Source organism: Phocoena phocoena, chromosome 12 (assembly GCF_963924675.1).
Source record: "Phocoena phocoena chromosome 12, mPhoPho1.1, whole genome shotgun sequence".
Taxonomy (NCBI): domain Eukaryota; kingdom Metazoa; phylum Chordata; class Mammalia; order Artiodactyla; family Phocoenidae; genus Phocoena; species Phocoena phocoena.
Genome location: NC_089230.1, coordinates 50693509 through 50715672, shown reverse-complemented (window position 1 = coordinate 50715672; position 22164 = coordinate 50693509). Strand labels below are relative to the sequence as shown.

Sequence of the window (22164 nt, the reverse complement as noted above, 5' to 3'; positions counted from 1 at the left end):
GAAGAGAAATTTAGCAAGGGGAGGAGAGGAAGGTGGGACAGGAAGATCATGGAAAGATAGGAAGCAATAGCAAGAAAGTTCTAAGAAGAGTTATCTAAGTGTGAGTCAGCAAAGGCCTCAACTGGGCCACTGAAGTAGACATGAGAAGGAAGAGTTCTAAGGAAAAACTGCACACTTCCCCCATCTCCTATGAAGTAAAATGAAATTGAACTATTTGAAAGAAAAAAAAAGAAATGTTTTCTTTTACTCACTTTATTCAACATAATTCTCCTGAGAAGTCTTAAACATTAAAATTTGGAATGTTTTGTTTTACAGTCACATTACAAATAATTCTTACCTTGCTCTCTCTTTCTAATTCACTTCGCAGCCATTCAAAGTCACTGTATCTTCTTCTAACGGTAGATTCCTTCAGCTTGAAAATAGGCAGATTTGTCTGAAACAAACAGAAAATCACTCCTAAGTTGAAGCATGTTATAGGGACTTCAAAAAAGTGGGGGGTTGGGGGAGGACCTGTTTGTCAAATTGATAATATGGCAAGCCTAGTTATGTTAATATAAGAAAATCATAAAGTTATTAAGATGACATTTTACCTTTAAATGTAAAAAAGTACATTTTTTTACATGGCTGTTAAAAAGTATGTTACTTATACTAGAATACAACCTTTAAAATGCACGTTTGTACATATGCTTTTGGATATCATTCTGCCTGACGTCAGTTACATAAATATAGGTCAGTTTTTCTATTTCAGTAAGCTGTAAAAATGTCAGGAGTGAGATGAAGCTAGCTCTGATTGCTATACAGTTTAGTATACAACGCTCATAGGGGAAACAGACCTTAACTACTTTGAAATGAAATACAAAATATTTTGTTATTACGACTAAATTAGATGTTTCATAGTGAAAGAAAAGAATACAGAATTATTCTTAATAGTCTTCTTAAAAATGCGAGAAAACAGCAGGGAAAGAGTGCAATGCACTCTTACCACGAATAGGAAATTAGGAGTTATACACATAAGGTCTACCTATCCAGAACTTACAGGCTGAGGGCAAGTTTAAGAACTGAAAACATAATGCCCAGTACCTTGAGGTTACATCGGAATGGAAGACTATTCTTGAAAGAACGCAAAGACTACTTCGGTCAAATTCTAAACTTAAAGTAATAAGAAAGATTTCTATTATCGTTTACTGATCCTAAAGAGAAAATACACTATCAAATGCAATTTAAAATGGTTTACGACTGAGGGCTATTAGCAGAAGCTGTATACCACTACAATTTTATAACCAAGAATAGATTTTAAAATGCATATAATATCACAAAGTTGGTAGGGACACAAATGACCTAACACAATTAATGCCATACCATACTGAAAATGCTATTTAATACTATATACTCTCAGATTATATTTTGTCCTTTATTCAGTCTTTGCACTTGTAGAATGACAAACTATTTTAAAGCTGAAAAGAAAAAGTGTCACCAGAAGGAAAGACTGGCTTCTTACAGGGACATCATCATCATGTAAAATTCACCAAGAAACTTCCAATCATTTGTTAAACTTAATGCCACTAGTAAGTGTCATTCAGCAAAAGAAAAGCTTTTTATTCAGGACCTTAAACCCATTTTGCAGTGGTTTCAATTTTTTCCAACGTGTATTAACTTCTCTATGTAGTATACCTTATAGCTTGGAATCTTCTACAGATGCTATTGGGCATAACACTGTATAGGTTTCAAGCATGAAACCAAATCTCACAAGAGGTTTAAAAGCACTTGAATTTTCTTTCCCAGGTAACCACAACATTTGTTCATTGTATTAATGACTAAGAGCAAAATTGCACCTAACAAGACTCTTATTATACTAAAAGTCAAGCTTATATTTAGAGATGCTGGCTTGCTGTACAGAGGGGTATTCTCACTCCCCACAGGGAATAAAATTAGGTCCCCTGGAGAGCAGGATGATAATTCCCAGAAAGAAAGCACTAGATTATTTCTCTCTAATTTCACCCATTGGCTTTTTAACCAAGTTCACCCTTCCGCATTAAAATATTAAGTCTTTGTAAGTGTCTGAAGATAGAAAGGCCTTTACAGAATTGAGTGTTTTTTGCAGGTGAGACTTTACATTTTGAATTCCCTCCTCTCAAATTACTTTACAAAAGGGATTAGCTGCTCTCTTTATTCAATATGTTAAGATCAAGCTTGTGAAAAGAGTTCCCTAAGAATTTTCATACTTATGGGTACGGAAGTCTATAAAGTTAATCTCTGAAACAACATATCAAGCTTACAGGTACAATGTTGAGGGAAGAATGCCAATTCAGCTCATTTTACCTCCATTTTCCCTTTTGAACTTTTGACACAAGCATGATTATATCTGATTCACTTTAATAGACAGGTAGTGGGAGGGAGAAAAAGTCCATTCCTTTCTATGATTAGCTAAGAGTTTGATAGATTATATATCAAAAAAAGATCATGGTTAGCTTAAGAAAACTTCATGGTTTTCTCAGCTGGTTATAATTTCTCTTTATATGAGGACTGCTTTAGAGTTTTTTGTGGTTTTTTTTTAAACATCTTTATTGGAGTATAATTGCTTTACAATGGTGTGTTAGTTTCTGCTGTATAACAAAGTGAATCAGCTACACATATACATACATCCCCATATCCCCTCTTATGTCTCCCTCCTGCCCTCCCTATCCCACCCCTCTAGGTGGACACAAAGCACCGAGCTGATCTCCCTGTGCTATGCAGCTGCTTCCCACTAGCTATCTATTTTACATTTGGTAGTATATATATGTCCAGGCCACTCTCTCACTTCATCCCAGCTTACCCTTCCCCTTCCCCGTATCCTCAAGTCCATTCTCTATGTCTGCATCTTTATTCCTGTCCTGCCACTAGGTTCTTTAGAACCTTTTTTTTTTTTTTTTAAGATTCCATATATACATGTTAGCATACGGTATTTGTTTTTCTCTTTCTGACTTACTCCACTCTATATGTCAGTCTCTAGGTCCATCCACCTCACTACAAAAAACTCTATTTCATTTCTTTTTATGGCTGAGTAATATTCCATTGTATATATGTGCCACATCTTTATCCATTCATCTGTCGATGGACACTTAGGTTGCTTCCATGTCCTGGCTATTGTAAACAGCTGCAATGAACATTGTGGTACATGACTCTTTTTGAATTATGGTTTTCTCAGGGTATATGCCCAGTAGTGGGATTGCTGGGTCATATGGTAGTTCTATTTTTAGTTTTTTGAGGAACCTTCATACTGTTCTCCATAGTGGCTGTATCAATTTACATTCCTACCGAGAGTGCAAGAGTGTTCCCTTTTCTCCACACCCTCTCCAGCATTTATTCTTTGTAGATTTTTTGATGATGGCCATTCTGACCAGTGTGAGGTGATACCTCATTGTGGTTTCGATTTGCATTTCTCTAATGATTAGTGATGTTGAGCATCCTTTCGTGTATTTGTTTATAGAGTTTCGATAAAGTCACATCAAGTAATTCTTAGTATTATTTGCCCATTATTTTTAGAGTGGTAAGTGTGCCTGTTAACTTCTCCCTGATCATCACAAGGACTTGCAATCAACTTGATCAAAATACAAATGAAAGATGCTGAGGTTTTTTGTTTAAGCCACTGGACTATCCCTGTTGATTACAAACTCTCATGATTGGTCACTTTCAACTTATTTAACCCTTATAAGATATTCTATTTTGGTTTTCTAAAGAGAAAAGAGTACGGATAATTTGTTTCCCCTACAGTTTTGGGAGGATGCAACTATTACTACAGTTTAAGAGCATCTATAAAAGGGCACAGTGCTAGATAAGATGAGGAATATAACAATGAGTAAGATACAGTCCCAGCCCTTATGAAGCTTATAATATGTTAGGTTACAAGATAAGCATATAAAAAGTTAAATTTACACGGTTAAAAATACCATACACCATAAACAAAAAGTTGAAAGACCACAAAAAACTGTAGACAAATATATGCAATAAAAAACAAAGAAATAATTTCATGAAAATGTAAAGAACTTAAAAACTAATGAAAGATAAAGATGACTAACCTGACAAACAGAACAGGCAGAATACACAAAAACAGTAAGATCCCATTTTCATTTGTCAGACAAGCAGGTATTAAATTTTAATACCCAATGATGGTGAAGATAGATAGGCATCTAAAAAACTTGCTGATAATAGTGAAAACTGGTACAACCTTTTAAGGAGGGTGTTTTGGTGATATCTATCATTCTTTTAAATGCATTTATCTTTTTTTCTTAGTTTAATTAAAAATTTTTTTTCAATTTATTTATTTATTTTTGGCTGCGTTGGGTCTTTGTTGCTGCACGCGGGTTTTCTCTAGTTGCGTTGAGCAGAGGCTACTCTTTGTTGTGGTGTGTGGGCTTCTCATCGCAGTGGCTTCTCTTGTGGAACACAGGCTCTAGGTGCGCAGGCTTCAGTAGTTGTGCCACGTGGGCTCAGTAATTGTGGCGCACGGGCTTAGTTGCTCCACGGCATGTGGGATCTTCCCGAACCAGGGCTCGAACCTGTGTCCCCTGCATTGGCAGGCGGATTCTCAACCACTGCGCCACCAGGTAAGTCCCAATGCATTTATCTTTTTTTTTTGCGGTACGCGGGCCTCTCACTGTTGTGGCCTCTCCCGTTGCAGAGCACAGGTTCCGGACGCGCAGGGTCAGCGGCCATGGCTCACGGGCCCAGCCGCTCCGCAGCATGTGGGATCTTCCCAGACCAGGCACAAACCCGTGTCCCCTGCATCGGCAGGCAGACTCTCAACCACTGTGCCACCAGGGAAGCCCGCATTTATCTTTTAAGCCAACAATTCCACCAGGAATTAATCCTACAAATATTTCCACATATGCAGAAAGGTATCAGTGCATAGAAATTTACTTTAGCATTGTTTATATAATACCAAAAAACAAAAAATCACAACACACACACAAAAACCCAGAAAACTAAAAATCTTATTAAACTGTTACAAACATAAAATGAATAATTATACAGCTTTTAGAAAATATAACTCAGCCATAGACTGATCAGGAAGCCTGCCTGAGACGTGTAAAGTATAAGAAGTTTCAGAACAGTATCTATCTACAGTATGATACCATTTGTATAAAGAAAAAGGAAAAAGCATAAAGGAACTGACGATTGGTTTGGTCAGTATTCCTTTAACACATGGAGTCAGCCATACTTCAGGAAGACAGTTGAGAATGGTGAAAACAGTGTGAACTACATGCAGAGAAGAAAGAAGTATATTTAGGAAGTAATTCTTGTATATTCTAAACCATAGGAGATGATGGGAATTAAAACTGAAAAGCCTGAATGTCTGGCTAAGGTATCTCCCTGTGAGCACCAGCAGTTAACAAACATCTCTGAACAGGAAAATATCTTTAAATCAAAAAAGTATAACAGAGAAGTTACTATGAATTCAACAGATTAGCTACATGTACTACCAAGGGGCAGCATGAAAACAGATGGTTCTATTCTCACCACACACAGAAGCATTTTTTTGGTGGTAATTATGTATGATTCTGGATATTAACTAGACTTATTGTGGTGATCATTTCACAATGTATACAAATATCAAATTATGTTGTACACCTGAAACTAATATAATGTTATATGTCAGTTATTCCTTAAAAAAAGAAAAAGGTTGGTTCTAGCTAGTTTTAAGTTTTATCTGCTTGAAGAATATGGAAAAGAGACAGACAACTGAGGCAAATTATAGCAAAAATTCTTTAAAGGTTTTTTTTTGGATATCATTTAAAATGCTTTTGACTTATCCAGAGACAAATAAAGTGCTGAATTCTGAAACTAAACATAAATCAGACTTAACTATGGTTAACTTAAGATGACTAAAACTTCTGAAACTTAAAAGGCAAGATTTAGTATCTTCTCATCCTTACATTCATATTTTCCTCCTAATTTCAAGAAAAGTTGCTCTAGGGACTTCCCTGGTAGTCCAGAGGGTAAGACTCTGTGCTCCCAATGCAGGGGACCCAGGTTTGATCCCTGGTAGGGGAACTAGATCCTGCATGCATGCTGCAACTAAGAGTTCACATGCCGCAACTAAGAAGTCTGCATGCTGCAACTAAGAGCCCGTATGCTGCAGCGAAGATCCCATGTGCCACAACTAAGACCTGGAGCAGCCCAAATAAATAAATAAATAAATAAAAAGAAAACAAAGAAAAGCTGCTCTAGTTGCTCAAGCTGAGCATAAACTAGAAACCACTGTTTTCCTCTAGCTATGGTTCATTTTACCTAACAGGTAAAAGTGTCAAACTCAGCCATTTGTATGAAATAACAATATTTGAGGAACAGTGACCAGAGACAGGCAAGATCAGAGACAAGCAAAACTAAAGTCCATCATTAGGCAGGAACCATAAGCTAAGACAGCCATCAGTTATTTGTGTAGGTATGTGTTATTAGTAAATGCTGAAGGTGAGCTTAAGTAACCTTGGCCTATTTTAGACTTCTCAGTTTCATTCATGGAGTTATGAACGTTCTTCAAAGCAAAGACAGAGGCTCCTATAAATATTTATATCAACTATTGTCGTACATATAAGAAACTGCAAATTAACCATAATTTAAAGCTATGTCAGGGCTATGGCCCAAACTAACACTTAAAAACAGAGAATTATAATCATCTGCCCCTCAAAAAGTTAAGTTGGTTGCCTGGAATCCATAAAGTCTATAAAAACTATTTTATTCCACATTGAAAATATGCTTTTAGTAATCATTATAAGCCAAATACTAGTTAAATGTCACCACTACTTAATAACATTTTTTGGGAAAACTATAAAATAGGTTACCTGTATTAACAAGGGAGGCAAAAGCTGAGAACACAACACGAGTGATCAGATCTGGCACTGAAAGGAGCTTTTAAAGTCATATCTAAATATAGAACACAATATTAAAAAGTCAGAGCTAAAAAAGTCAATCCAAAATCTCTACTCCGTATCCTATTCCTACTACTGAAGTCAAAGAAGTCTTCTTCAACCTGGTTATGCTTCAGAATTACCTGAGTAGTTTAAAACAACTTCTTAAATGAAGAATAACACAAGTAGAGAAAAGTGCACAAATACATTGAGGGTACAGCTCAATAAGTTTTCTGGTGGTAGTAATCTGGTAGTTCTAAAACAAAACAAAACAAAACATGGGGCGTCCCTGGGGGCGTAGTGGTTAAGAATCTGCCTGCCAATGCAGGGGACATGGGTTCGAGCCCTGCTCCGGGAAGATCCCACATGCCATGGAGCAACTAAGCCCATGCGCCACAATTACTGAGCCTCTGCTCTAAAGCCTGTGAGCCACAACTACTGAGCCCACGTGCCACAACTACTGAAGCCTGCGCTCCTCAGCAACAGAAGCCACCTCAATGAGAAGCCTGCACACTGCAACAAAGAGTAGGCCCCGCTCGCCGCAACTAGAGAAAGCCCACATGCAGCAACGAAAATCCAATGCAGCAAAAAATAAATAAATTTATTTAAAAAAAAAAAAAGAATCAAGCACCGCCTCATTATTGCTCTTTTTTTTTTAATGTTTAAAGTTTTTACTGATTTGACACAAAACGAAGATAACATAAAATTCTTTATAAGATTCACACTGGTAACAAATTGGTTAAGGAATGTCAGTTCAGAGTATTTAAGCTTAATACTTCACAAAGAAAATTCAAAATGCCCATAAATATGACAATTCATAAAATGAAAGAAACTTGATGGAGACTTCCCTAAATTTGACAAGCCCCATAATCTACATGGCATTACAAATAATGATATATGACGCTATTTTTTTCCTAAATTATCATTAGTAAAGAACAAAATGTTATTCTCCATGCTGGAGGAAGGAATATAATTTTTAAAAATTTTTTCTATGTAAAATATTATAAAATTGCTGTCATATGTAGAAGTGATCAACGAGTATACAGCAGCAAAAACCTCAAAAAAATACAGAATGGTGTTAGGCAGTTAGTAAAAGTATGTTAATTTCTGAATTTTGTGATGTCAGTAATATTCTGCAGTTTTCTTTTTTAATTGAAGTATAGTGGATTTTCAATATTATATTAGTTTCAGGTGTACAACAGAGTGGCTCAAAATTTTTATAGATTATACTCCATTTGTATTATAAAATATTGGCTATATTCCCTGTGCTGTACAATACATCCTTGTAGTTTATTTATATATGCCTTGTTATCTCTTTAGTCTCCTTCAATCTAGAGCAATCCTCCTGCCCTTTTGCCATTTAAGACACTGGCAATTTTAAAGAATGCAGGCCAGATATCTGAGATACATTATACACTTGAGTTTGTTCCTTTCCTCATGACCAGTTTCATGTCGTTCATTTTTGTCAGGAATGTCCTTACAGAAGGAATGCTGAAGCTTTCTCAGTGCCCGACATCAGAAAGCACGTGATGTCAGCTTGTCCTATTATTGGATCACTTGGTTAAGGTGAGGTCAGCTAGATTTCTCCCATGTAAAGATTTCTCCCATGTAAAGTTACCTGTTTTCCTCTTTATAGTGAGGTTTTTTTTTATTCTTGCACTTACCCTTTATAATAAAATTTAGTGCCATTTGGAATTTACCCAGCTAAATTTAAAACTTATAGAACTGGCAGAGCACAGAATGAATTCTTCTTGGAGAATTCACATTTTTAGGTGAAATTACTTGCCTGACTTTAACCATTAAGAGAGAGACTGGCTTACTGCAGGAAAGCCCTACTCTCTGCCAGATACAGTGTGAACATGCAGATGTGTAAGGACATTATGTTCACAATTTGTTGATTCAGAAAAATTAAGAAGACTTATAGTCTACTTGGCTAGAATGAAGCCATGGATATTTGTTACTTGTCCTATGCAAAATTCAGGGCAATTCTTAAGCTTCTGTGTAGCTTATGAAAAGGTGATGGACTGATCACTATATAAGAAACCTGGGGCATTCAGAAAACTAGAAAGGAACAAGACTAACAGCTTGAAGAGAACTATTCAATATTATTTTATTGCTCTTTATTTTTCCTAATAATATACCAGAAACAAAACTGCAAAGGGATGAAATGTTATGAGAGATGCCTATATGCCTGATACTCTTAAAAAGCTATTTATATAAAAGAGAAACCAGTCATTTCCCACAAGGTATTACTAATCACATAGGGTAAAATCATCAGGAATCCAAACAGACATTATATACTAAAGAACAGATTTTGAAACCATGGTATAGAGCTCTAAAACAAGTGCTCCCTTCATGTCCAAGCAGAGGAAATGGCCACATTATTGGTCTCCAAAAAGCTAGGTCTTACACACTTACACAGGCTGACCTATTAAAGTCAGCAGCTCACAGATACCCTATATGTAACCTGATTATCACTGATAGCCAAGCAGAAAACCAAGCCTCAAAATGTGGTCACCTGAATATAGCTTAACAATAGATATTAGAAAAATGTTTACTAGGTGTTTCTAGTATTTCTTCAGATAGTGTCATGTGTACATTTGAAAAAAGAGACTGGCAAAGACATCAAAAGTATACCCAATAGACCATACTCTATTCAACCAATCCTAAGAGATGTAAATGGATGCCTCACTACAGTTCTCATTAAAAGGTTGTATTTCTCCAAATATCTACATCTAGAGATAAAGGATAAGCTGAGAAGTGCTTAAGCTATTACCTCGCCCTTCAGTACTTTTGATACTTGTTTTACCCAAACTGGAACAGCATGAATAACTGGAGATATGGTTTATAACCTAGATGAACTCTAAATATGGCTTGGGAGAAGTCATTGAAGTGAAGAATAAGCTTTTAGTCTGGAGAACCTTTGAAATGTAGATTGTCATTAAGCCAAGGTATTTAGTTTAGTTTCTTTCTTTCTTTTTTTTTTAAAATAAGGACGTGGCCTTCCTGTGATACAATTTCCCGTTATTTTAAAAGAAGTATCCTTTATGGTATAATTTCTGAGACAGTAGAGAAGAAATTATCTAGACTGGTTTAATGTATAAACCAAGTAATTCCAAATACTTTTCCTACTTTGTCCATATTCTTCATTTGTGAATGGCAACAAGATTCATTTGTGAGCTCATGCAAGGTTCTCAATGAACAACCTTTAATGGAATTGTGCAGTAATAATTCTACTGTAAAGGAAAATTTGTTCTTAATAGTTCATGAACACTTACATAATCCTACAGGCTTCTGCTGAAAGAACACCGCCTATTAACAGGGTAACCTTTTTTTGAACAATTTTTGAAGTGCAAAACTACTTTCTATCTCTTTCCAACGTGCCTAATTGTAAGAATTGCCTCAAGAGGTTTTATTTTTTTTTAATTTATTTTATTTATTTTTGGCTGCGTTGGGTCTTCATTGCCGCACGCGGGCTTTCTCTAGTTGCGACGAGCAGGAGCTACTCTGTTGCGGCTCGCAGGCTTCTCATTGCGGTGGCTTCTCTTGTTGCGGAGCGTGGGCTCTAGGGCACGCGGGCTTCAGTAGTTGTGGCACATGGGCTCAATAGTTGTGGCTTGTGGGCTCTAGAGCGCAGGCTCAGTAGTTGTGGCTCACGGGCTTAGTTGCTCTGCAGCATGTGGGATCTTCCCAGACCAGGGATCGAACCCATGTCCCCTGCATTGGCAGATGGATTCTTAACTACTGCGCCACGAGGGAAGCCCTGGACACTATCTTCTTATATCTTATCATATATCATAAGATATATCATATCTTACCACCAGGGAAGTCCCTCAAGAGGTTTTAAACACACTCCCATCCCCACACACTCCAAGTGCCCTCATCTAGAGAATCTCATTCAAATTAGCATGGGTTGGAATCCAACCATCAGTATTTTTAGGTGATTCTAAGGTACAACCAGGGTCAAGAACCACTGCCCTAGACTCACTAAATGTGAAACAGGGTAGGGGGGACTCAGGAATTTGTATGGTCACCAGTGATTCTAGTTTAGCCAGGACAGATAAGGGCAGTATTTTACCTCCTCAAGGATAGTGATCTGGAACTAACACTATGAGAACACTGAACTGGAAACGGGATGCAAAGTCACTGTAAGTAAAACTATAATGTAGAAACCAGTGCAAGAATATTAGTTAAGAAGCTCTTTTCAGTAGATGTATTTTAAACTTCAGTATATGCATTACCACGCACATATGGACAACAGAGATCTAAAAAAGACACCCTCCTTAAGAGATATTTACAGCATAAAACTGGGGGGTGGAGAGCAAAGTAGTCTTCCAAGATTTATTACCTTTAGCAGTGAAAACCATAATTCATCACAGACTTACTGTTTAGATAAAAGGGTAGAAACCTGCACTAGAGTAATCAGTGTAGAAATGAAATAGACATAAAACATACACACATGAATATATTAGGTTAAGTCTGCATGGTAGGCTCATAAAAAGTATCCTTACCAAAAAACAAACAAACAAAAAACACAATGGTACATGCTCATTTGCAGATATGTCATTTTGATACATTACTGACCCTTGAACAATGCTGGGTATTAGTGGCGTTGACCCTCCTTAGAGTTGAAAATCCAAGTATAATTTATAGTTGGCCCTCCAAATACATGGTTCCTCTCTATCTGCGGTTCTGCAAACATGGATCCTGTAGTACTGTGGTATTTACTATTGAAAAAAATCCGTGAATAGGTGGACCCATGCAGTTCAAACCTATGCTGTTCAAGGACCAACTGTATATCCTTTCAGACTTCCATATATACAAATTTTATTCTTATTAAAAATATCAGCTTCTCATTTGATATCGTTAACATGATTGTGTAGAGTCATCATCTACATGAGAGACAGTATAGGACAATGGTTAAAACATACAGCTCTGGAACCAGACAATCTGGTTTTAATCCCAACTCAGGCATTAATCAGCTATCTGACCCTGGGCAAAATGCTATGGATGAGAGCTAGATGAAGCCTTAATATAGATCCAGGGAACTGATATACTGTCCTAAGGACAAACCTCTAAAGGTAAAATTACTGGGCCAAAAGCTATGAATGTTAAGGCTTCAAAATGTCCTCCAGAGAGGCTACTTTGCTGTAGACTAAGGAGGTACACAACTGTAGTAGGCTATTACTTTGGTGGCCTACAATAAACAATGCCTCTCAGTATCTTTCTTTCTGTATCCTCCATATGTTTCTGTATCCTCTCCCATATCAGCCTGGCCATGTAACTGCCTTTGATCAATGGTATATTAGCAAATATCTATTGATTACAATAGGGCTGGTCCTCTTGGAACGCTTCTTCATAAAGACATTGTCTCTTGGAACCCAGCCACCGTTATTCTATTAGAAATCTAACTATCCACATGGAGGAAAACTCAGGACCTGATCAACAGCCCCAGCTTACCTCCCAGATGGTAGCCAGCACCAACTTGCCAGCTAGCTATGTGACTGAGTCATCTTAGAAATAAATCAGCCCCAATCAAGCTACTCCAGTAGATATCAAGGAGAACAGAGATAAGCTGTCTGTTCTAAGATCTGACCAAACTGTAGAACTGTAATAAAGTGAAAGTAAATTGTTGTTTTAAGCCACCAACTTTTGGGAGTTTTGTTACACAGCAATAGATAACTGAATCAGTAACCTGACTTTGGTAGAATCATGCTAATAAGAAGAGACTGAGAGGACAGTATTTCACGTATAAAGATCTGATACCTAAAGGGCGAATAGACTTAAAAAAATTTTAAACTCTTTGCTGTTTACTTTTTTGCTTCCTTATCAGCTCTTGACTATTTTCTGAGTAGCTGAAGTTTCCAGAAAATCCAAAAGACTTTATTGATTCTGGATTATTCAGCAAAGGAAGTGTTCCCCCATAACTTAAGAAGCTTATCAAATGAGCTGAACCTGAAGATTTCCTACTCTGAACAAAGGCAAAGTTTTAAAATAATGGTTATAATTTAAGATTGAGTTGTTTTCTCTACAGTAACTTGATATATCTCTAGGAATAGACAGTATGAAATAGTTTGCCACCAATATTATAAAAGAATGAAGCTGAGGTGTTTCTTCATAGAATTACCTGGAAAACTATAAAAAACATCAAAGAGGGTATTTAATGATTCTTAATTCTCTAAGACATGAGTGATCCCCATAGTAATAGACTCCTTTCTCTTCTAGTCAGAGTGATTAGCTATAGTAAGAGCAACTAGACAATGATATTAAACACTATATGCATGCATGATTTAAATTTACAAATTGACAGCAGTGCCATTACAATGTTTTATTCCTTTCATAAAGCTGCACAAAGAACGATTATTGTTCTATTAACCTGAAAGTACTCAAATCACTAATGCAAAATCTTTTTATTAGAAATAGTAACTCTCTAAGAATCCTCATAATATACCATGACTAACAGCACAGGTCACAAGAGGATTTGTAACTTGTCATCAAAGGTTCAATATATTAATAATTAGGTCAGTATAATTTTAAAAAATTTCTGGCCAGCAGATCCTCTTTCACTGTTAGGTGTAATCAGTGTTTGAGGTAGGGCTGGAAAGCAAGGCATCCTGGTTCTTTCCCTTATAATGTAGGCTCATTTCAGAGTACTCTATCTAGCCTCTTTTCTTCTCGTACTTTCCTTTCCGTGACCTCTCCTCCAAGCTGTGTTGTGAAGTTTGTAAGAAAAGGAAATCATTCCAGATCCTTCATCTTTAGCCCCCGAACCCTACTTGAAACCCTATAAATATTTAATATTTATAAATATTAATGATGAAGTCTCATAAGCCATTAAACTGATGTTAGAATGCTAATAAGTATACAGAATATAAGGCATTTACTGAGACTCTACCATGAACGCTGACTAAGTATATTGACATGGTCCCTGACTTAGATTTTATACAGACAAGGATAGGTTAGGGTTAGGAGGTAGACACTAAGGAGAGTGGAATACCATGGGGCAGTTTCTGTGAGATAGTACTCAATTTGGGGAGTACATTATGATAGAGACATGTATGTACAACCTGTCAAAGGTCTTACAGCTAATAGAAAAATTTTCTAAGTATATTTTCATGGCTGCTTACATCATTATGTATCAAAAGTTTTCAAGTTTAGATGTGGATGAAAAGTTTAAAGTCCCCGTTTTTTCCATTCACTTAAGGTATTCAAGGTAACAGCCATTAAGGTTGTATCTCAGAGAGAGACATAAGGTTTAAATAATTGTTGCAACACTTTTAGTGGTGGAAGTTCCTGACATGATACATTGTTGGGGGAACAAAATGCAAGCGAATATATATGAGTATATATACATTCATTCAGTATTTCCTTTGTATGACTGTAGACTTAGCATAATAGAAGCTAATCACAAATCTGTGACAATGATTTCTGATTCCTGGAAGCAGCAAACAAACAAAAAAACAGATAAATTAATCAAGCAGACCTGGGCTCAAGTTCTTCTCTGGAACTAAACAGTATGACCCTGTCAAGTTACTTTCCCCCTCTATAACTGAGTTGCAGTATCTTTAAAATAAAGATACTGCCACTTAGCTCAATTAAATAGGAACTATTATTACTTCACACATATTATCACTTATTGGATACTTAGTGTAAAGTTTTACTTTATGGCTGAAGAAACTCAAAAAGACGAGATATGAAACTTGTTCAAGGTCACATGTCTACTAACAGGCAAAGAGATAAAGAAGATTCTTACCTATGTTCAAGGTTCATGCTCTTAAGGAACACTATGGTTAGAGTACCTGACCCAAAACAGATGTTAAATAAAAAAGGTTAGGGGCTTCCCTGGTGGCGCAGTGGTTGAGAGTCCGCCTGCCGATGCAGGGGACACGGGTTCGTGCCCCGGTCCGGGAGGATCCCACATGCCGCAGAGCGGCTGGGCCCGTGAGCCATGGCCGCTGAGCCTGCGCGTCCGGAGCCTGTGCTCCGCAATGGGAGAGGCCACAGCAGTGAGAGGCCTGCCTACCGCAAAAAAAAAAAAAAAAAAGGTTAAAAACTCTACTAAAGGGACTCCCTGGTGGTCCAGTGGTTAAGAATCTACCTTCCAATGCAGGGGACGTTGGTTTGATCCCTGGTTGCGGAACTAAGATCCCACATGCTGCGGGGAAACTAAGCCCGTGTGCCACAACTAGAGAGCCCGTGTGCCTCAACTACAGAGCCCACGCACTCTGGAGCCCATACGCCACAACTAGAGAGAAGCCCACATGCTGCAGTGAAGAGCCTGCACACTGCAACTAAGACCCGACATGGCCAAAAATAAATAATTTTTTAAAAATCTACTAAACATTTAATAAACAGTTCAACAACTACTATGTGCAAAGAGCTAAGTAATACTTGGTTAAGAGGCTTTTAAAAATATTTAAACACTGCATAACAAGTGCTTCTGAGCACCCATAAATTAACATTAAAACATAATAATATGAACTAACACAACACTGTAAATCAACTATACTCCAATATAAAATAAAAGTTAAAAAAACTTTTATTGACATATATACACTAATATGTATAAAATGGATAACTAATAAGAACTTGCTGTATAAAAAAATAAATAAAATTTGAAAATTCAAAAAAAAAAAGAGTACTTAAAAAAAAAGTTTTAAAAAATATACCAAAAAAAAAAGGAGAGCTTCCCTGGTGGTTCAGTGGTTGGGAGTTTGCCAGCCAATGCAGGGGACACGGGTTCAATCCCTAGTCTGGGAGGATCCTACATGCTGCGGAGCAGCTGGGCCCGAGCACCACAGCTGCTGAGCCTGCACCCTAGAGCCCGTGAGCCACAACTACTGAAGCCCATGCACCATGACTACTGAGGCCCCTGTGCCTGGAGCCTGTGCTCCGCAGCAGGGGAGGCCACTGCAGTGGGATGCCCGCGCCACGGCAGGGAGTGGTCCCTGCTCACCACAGCTAGAGAGGGCCCGTGCGCAGCAACGAGGACCCAACGGAGCCAAAAATAAAATAAATAAAAATTTTTAAAAACCCATAATGTGTAAAACGTTGTTTCTTTAAAATATGGAACCTAAAAGAAAGGTGTAAAGTGTGGACTAAAAATGTCACCTGCCATATCAGAAGCAAAGGATGTTGAGGCCATCAAACCATCAGCCACTGCAGCCGGCCCTCCACTCCACCCCCTCACACTGTGCACCCTCAAGGGATTCAGGATGGAGAAAAACAGGATACTGGTCCTAGATAGTTAAGGTGCATATCAAAGAAATGATTTCAATGAGCCCAGACTCTTGCTTCTTCCCATACGTAAAAAGCACTAAATTCATTAACCTGATGTCTGTTTGTCTTTAATTAATCTTTTGATGTTCCAACTACCTGGTATTTGTTGCAAAAACTCCTACGTATCCTAGCTCCTCCCTTACCTCTTTGGAACAGTCCCTCAGAGCTATCTGAGAGGCTGCCTCCTGGGCTTAAGTCTTCAGCAAGTCTGCAGAATAAACCATAGTTCTCATCTTTCAGGTTGTGCCTTTTTTTTTTTTTTTCAGTCAACAAATGTAAAAAGATAAGGGTGGAACTGCCGGAATGGTGGGGTAAGGAGCTTGGTAAACTCTCTCCCTCCAAAAAAATCAAATATAAAACTAGTAGTTCTACCAGTGAGGCAACCTGTGCAAACCAGCACCATTGCTGCTAGAGGGAGACAGATCACTGATCAAGAGTAGAATGAAGAAAAGTTCCAGGTGTTGTTAACAATAGAGATCTTGGTGGCAAACAATTGGGGAAGGCCAATACTGCAGTAGTCCAAGGTTGCAGTACTGACTGGGGCAAGAAACAAATCAGCAGACTTGCCAGAATTTTAGCAGGGGTATCCTGAGAATGGCACAGCAATGACAGGCCTTGATAAGCTCTCACTTACCCCTGGTGGTCTGAAAGGCTATGTGCTTGCACAAAGCTGTATGCAAGCTCAGAAAAGAATGGTGAGGACCCGCATTATCCATACATCTGTAACGGAATATGAGGTCTTTCAGAGATACAGGAGAGATAAAGACATGAGAAGACTTGGCACAAAGTGAAAGCTGAAACAAACTTGTAACCTGGCTTATACTTTCAATTCCCCAACCTACATACAAACAAACACACTAGCAAAGGGCAGAAGCCTTACTAGCTCAAGGTGTTTATGCAGAACCTCTGAACAGTCACTGTGTGACTACTAAAGCAGTCCTGATCCAAGGGTGACCCTCTAGGAAGCCAGGCTTAAAACACACACACACACACACACACACACACACACACACACACAGAGAGAGAGAGAGAGAGAGAGAGAGAGAGAGAGAGAGAGAAGAAAAATATCAGCAACTGCAAACTACAGACTTAGTACAGGCAAGTCCTTAAAAAAAAATAAAGATACAGCATCAGAGCTCCCCTGGGAGGAAAGCCAAGAGGTGATCTAGCTCAACAGTCTCTAAAATGTATCATCTAAAATGCTTGGTTTAACAAAATAATTATAAAACATGCAAAGAAACAAGAAAGTGTAACCCGTATGGGGGTGAAAACAGTCAACAGAAACTTGTCTCTGAGGGTGTTCAGTTGTTGGACTAAGCTGACAAGGATTTCAAAGCAGCTATCACAAATATGTTCAAAGAACCAAAGGAAGCCATACTTACAGAATTCAAAGTATGATGACAATGACTCAATGAACAGAGAATCTCAACAAAAAGAGATTATAAAGAAGAACCAAATTGGAATTCTGGAGTTGAAAAGTATAATAACTGCAATGAAAAATTCACTGGAGGGGCTCAACAGCAGATCTGAACTGGCAGACAACAGAATCAACAAATGTGAAGACAGATCAACCAACTTTTTATTCTGAAGAATATACAGGAAAAAAAACAAAACAAAAAAAAAGCAGTCTCAGAGACCTGTGAGACTCCACCAAGCATACCAACACAGGTGAAACGGGAGTCTCAGAATGAGACAAAGAGAATAAATAATGACTGAAAACTTGCCAAATTTGACTAATATCTTTAATCTGCACATCCAAGAAGCTCAATGAATTCCAAGTAGGAGAAACATAAAAAGACTCTATATACATCATGGTCAAAGTGTTTAAAGACAAAGACAAGCAGAAAATTTTGAAAGTAGCAAGAGAAAAATGACTCATCACATACCCCCCAATCCCCCACAATAAGATTAACAGCTGACTCTCCCCTGAAACAATGGGGACCCGGAAGCAGTAGAATATTCAGAATGTTGAAAGAAAACACAACAAATAATTCTGTACCTAGCATAGTAGACTGAATTCTGACATGGCCCCCCAAATTCCCACCCCATGGTGTACACACCTCCTTTTAGGTGTGGGTGAGTCTTATGGATGTCACTTCAAAGATTAGATTACATTCTCTGACAAAGTGAAAGAATTTTGCAAATGGAATTAAATAAAGTCCCTAATCATTTTGACTTTGAGTTCATCAAAAGGGAGATTTTGGGGGGATGGGTTTGACTTAAATCAGGTGAGTCCCTTAAAAGAGGGCTTTGGTTCCTCTTAAACCAAAGAGATAGTCTGACTAGCCTTGAAGAGGAAGGCTACTATAAATTCTATAACCTCCAAGAAAATGAATTCTGCCAATTCTGTGAGCCTGGAAAGAATCCCAACCCTCACATGAGACCAAAATCTTGGCCAACCCCTGACTGTAGGCCTTGTGAGACCTGAGCAAAGGGCCGAGCTAAGCCATGCCCAGAACTCTGACTTATAGAAACTGTTAAGGTAATATTTTAAGGTACTGCATTTATGATAATTTTTTTTTTTTGCGGTACGCGGGCCTCTCACTGTTGTGGCCTCTCCCATTGTGGAGCACAGGCTCCAGACGCGCAGGCTCAGCGGCCATGGCTCACGGGCCCAGCCGCTCCGCGGCATGTGGGATCTTCCTGGACCAGGGCACGAACCCGTGTCCCCTGCATCGGCAGGGGAACTCTCAACCACTGCGCCACCAGGGAAGCCCCAAAGTGTGCAGTTTTAAGTGTACAGAGTTCTGTAGCATTAAGTACATTCACACTGTTGTGCAACCATCACTACCATCTATTGCCAAATAATAATACATTCTATAAGAATGTTTAAAATAATACATTCTATAAGAGAATGAGTAATGGGTTCTTAAAACTAATCATTTGCTGAAATCAGCACTTTCTTCTCCTTTTTGACAGTGCAATAAATAGAAAGCTGGAGCCAACTCTCAGATAATAACAGCAGCGGCTAATATTAAATAAACAAGATAGTATTTAAAGTCCATAACACACGTCATTTAATTCTCATGTAATTCTGAGGAAGATCCTAACACTCTCATCTTAGGATGGACAAAAAGTTCAGAGGGGTTAATTGATCAAGGGCACTCAATTAGCAGGTAGGGCAAAACTGGGATATGAATTCATGTCCATAGTTCAAGTGTTAAACACTTAGAATTTGTTAAATGCTATCTCCCAAATAACAAAAAAATTAGTAGACTCTAAAAGAATGGAAGTCCATGGTACATAAGTACTCAAAGTTTTGTTCCTCTACCCCCAACACACATAATACTAAGTCCGCCTCCAGTTCTCTTCTACCATCACTAGGTTGGGAAAGACTGCCCCAGATGTTTAGATCAACTGGGAGAGAAGTCTAGCTTCCTTGAGAGGAAAACTTAAACACTATGATAGACCTATCAGTCAAAACCCAAAAAGAAAATGAGATATGTGTCAGGTCTTCTATTGGTGGAATAACACCAGGGAACCCTATAAAGGAATGGATGGAGAGTGAGAGAAACAAAATGTAATGTCAGGGCAAGTATAGGAAATAACAATAGTAAATAACAGCAACTAGGAATTAAAACAAAATTTCTCTGCAGACTCTGGCATAGAATCTAGAATTTCTAGCAATACTGACATCAAAAAACTGCTAAGATGTCTCTGAAACCACATGATACTCAATTTCCTAAAGTAATAAAATGATCCTATCAAGAAAATAAGTCGGACTTACCTGCTGGCAGTGGTTAAGATTCCGCTTGCTTGGGGGCTTCCCCGGTGGCGCAGTGGTTGAGAGTCCGCCTGCCGATGCAGGGGGCACGGGTTCGTGCCCCAGTCCGGGAGGATCCAACATGCCGCGGAGCGGCTGGGCCCGTGAGCCATGGCCGCTGAGCCTGCGCGTCCGGAGCCTGTGCTCCGCAATGGGAGAGGCCACAACAGTGAGAGGCCCACATACCGCAAAAAAAAAAAAAAAGATTCCACCTGCCAATGCAGGGGACATGGGTTCGAGCCCTGGTCTGGGAAGATCCCACATGCCACGGAGGAACCGAGCCTGTGCGCCACAACTACTGAGCCTGCACTCTAGAGCCCGCCAGCCACAACTACTGAAACCTGCGCACCTAGAGCCTGTGCTCTGCAACAAGAGAAGCCACTGCTATGAGAAGCCCGCACACTGCAATGAAGAGTAGACCTGGCTTGCAGCAACTAGAGAAAGCCCACGCGCAGCAACGAAGAGCCAATGCAGCCAAAAATGAATAAATAAATTTATTAAAAAGAAAAAACCTTGCCTCTTGGGCAACTTAGAAAAAAAAAGAAAATAAGTCTCTAACCTTTGTTTGATTAAAAGAGAGAAATTAAGAAAATTTCTCTCTCTCAATCAGTAAAGAACGGGGTGTGTCTACAGTCAGTCACACCTAGAGTTTGGCACAGGGGTTAACAGTGACCAGATTGTGAGTGACCACTGACCAGAAACAGAGAGACAGGGCAAAAGGTAAAAAGCAAAACAAAACAAAACCTCAGGAGAAAAAACCCTGGGTGCACTGGTCCTTTCATATATGAGCCATCCTGTATATTTGAGGCCAATATCAATTATAGTCAACTAAAGTCAAACAAGTCAATCTGAATTCCAAGGAAAACTGGACAAAGATATGTCTGGTAGTCTGAGTCTAAAACTTTAAATAGCCCAATATAGCTAATGGCTACTGTATTAAAGCAGATTTAGACAAAGAATATCAAAAGTTCTAGAGAAAAGCAGATCAAAGAACATATTAGTTCTAAATAATCCACTGAAGTATATCCATAACTGATGTCCTACTTCAACCTATAAAGCTTTTCTTAATTTTATTAAAGTTTGATCAGATTCTATATAATTATAATCCTTCTACAATGCTCTGTTAGCTTTGACATTCTTGAACCTTCTTCAAAAAGAAGCTCTGGGTACCATACATATTTCATACATATTTTTATATGCTTCATGATCTTTTAAGTTGGATTTTTAAAACCTATTCTGTCACAAATGGACGTGGGTGTTTTAAAAGATTGTTTTTGTTCATTTTGAATGACTGCCTCAAGTTAAGGTTCAGGTTTCTTCTCAAAATAGAAACATAAAAAATCGTGTGACATCAGAAGAAATTATTTAGTTATACATTCACTGTTTGAAATCCTTAAATATATTTTAGACTTTGAGACCTAGTATCACAAGTTGCAACAGTCAAAATACTTTTCTCCTAAGGTGTGCAGTGAATGGAAGATACTTTTGCTTTAAGACTTTGTTTGGAATTATGGAGGGTCAAAGGCCTTACAATAGAGTCTGAAATCTTTTCTAAGTTTTAATCAAGAGCCAATAACCTAAGGTATTCATCACCTAAAACATTATTTTACACTTGTCTAGTCTCAGAAGTTAGCCCTCTCTCATACAAAGGCAACAGCAAGGGTAAACAAGTGTATCAAAGATTAGGTGGTTCTTCCTCTTATACCCAATACTTTTTTAAAAATGCAGTTAATCTTGACCTACACTTGGACAGCCAAAGTGACAGTATTTTAGTAATTTTCTCTATAGTCTGGAAAACTAATCCTCTACAGGCTATTAAGTAACACGCTTAACTTTTTCCATGAGAAAAAATATTTTTCTATGCCTTTGGTAAAACACCTTGGCAGACTAGAAGGCAAGGATAATGAGAGCTGATGGTGCTAGATTCTGATGAAGAAAAGAAAGATACGGCTGTGTGGCCTATGACCAAGGCTCAGAGTCAGGCTGAGCCCCAGTCCCCACTGACTCTCATTCTCTTGGAGTGAGTCTACAGTGTTTCCTTCTGTTGGAAATGATCTTTAGGACAGCGGCATGTCATTCTTACTAGCTTCCTATTGCTGCTTTAACAAATTACCACAAGCTTAGTAGCTTAAAACAACACAAATTTATTATCTCACAGTTTTGGTGGTCAGAAGCCTGAAATGAGTCTCAATGGGCTAAATCAAGATGTCACTAGGGCTGCATTCCTTCTGGAAG

The 22164-nt window shown here is 38.2% G+C and overlaps 1 protein-coding gene across 4 annotated transcripts in view; it reads right to left on the bottom strand.

Annotated features, from left to right (window-relative positions):
- Positions 1 to 22164, bottom strand: part of SNX3 (sorting nexin 3) — a 43899-nt gene that overhangs the window by 10202 nt on the left and 11533 nt on the right. For 3 of the 4 annotated variants that reach the window (XM_065888804.1, XM_065888805.1, XM_065888807.1), the window contains exon 2: positions 338 to 433. The exons of the other annotated variant lie outside the window; for it this stretch is intronic. In XM_065888804.1, coding sequence (XP_065744876.1) covers positions 338 to 433 — 96 coding nt within the window. The remainder of the gene's footprint in view (positions 1 to 337; positions 434 to 22164) is intronic. 4 annotated transcript variants of the gene reach the window in all.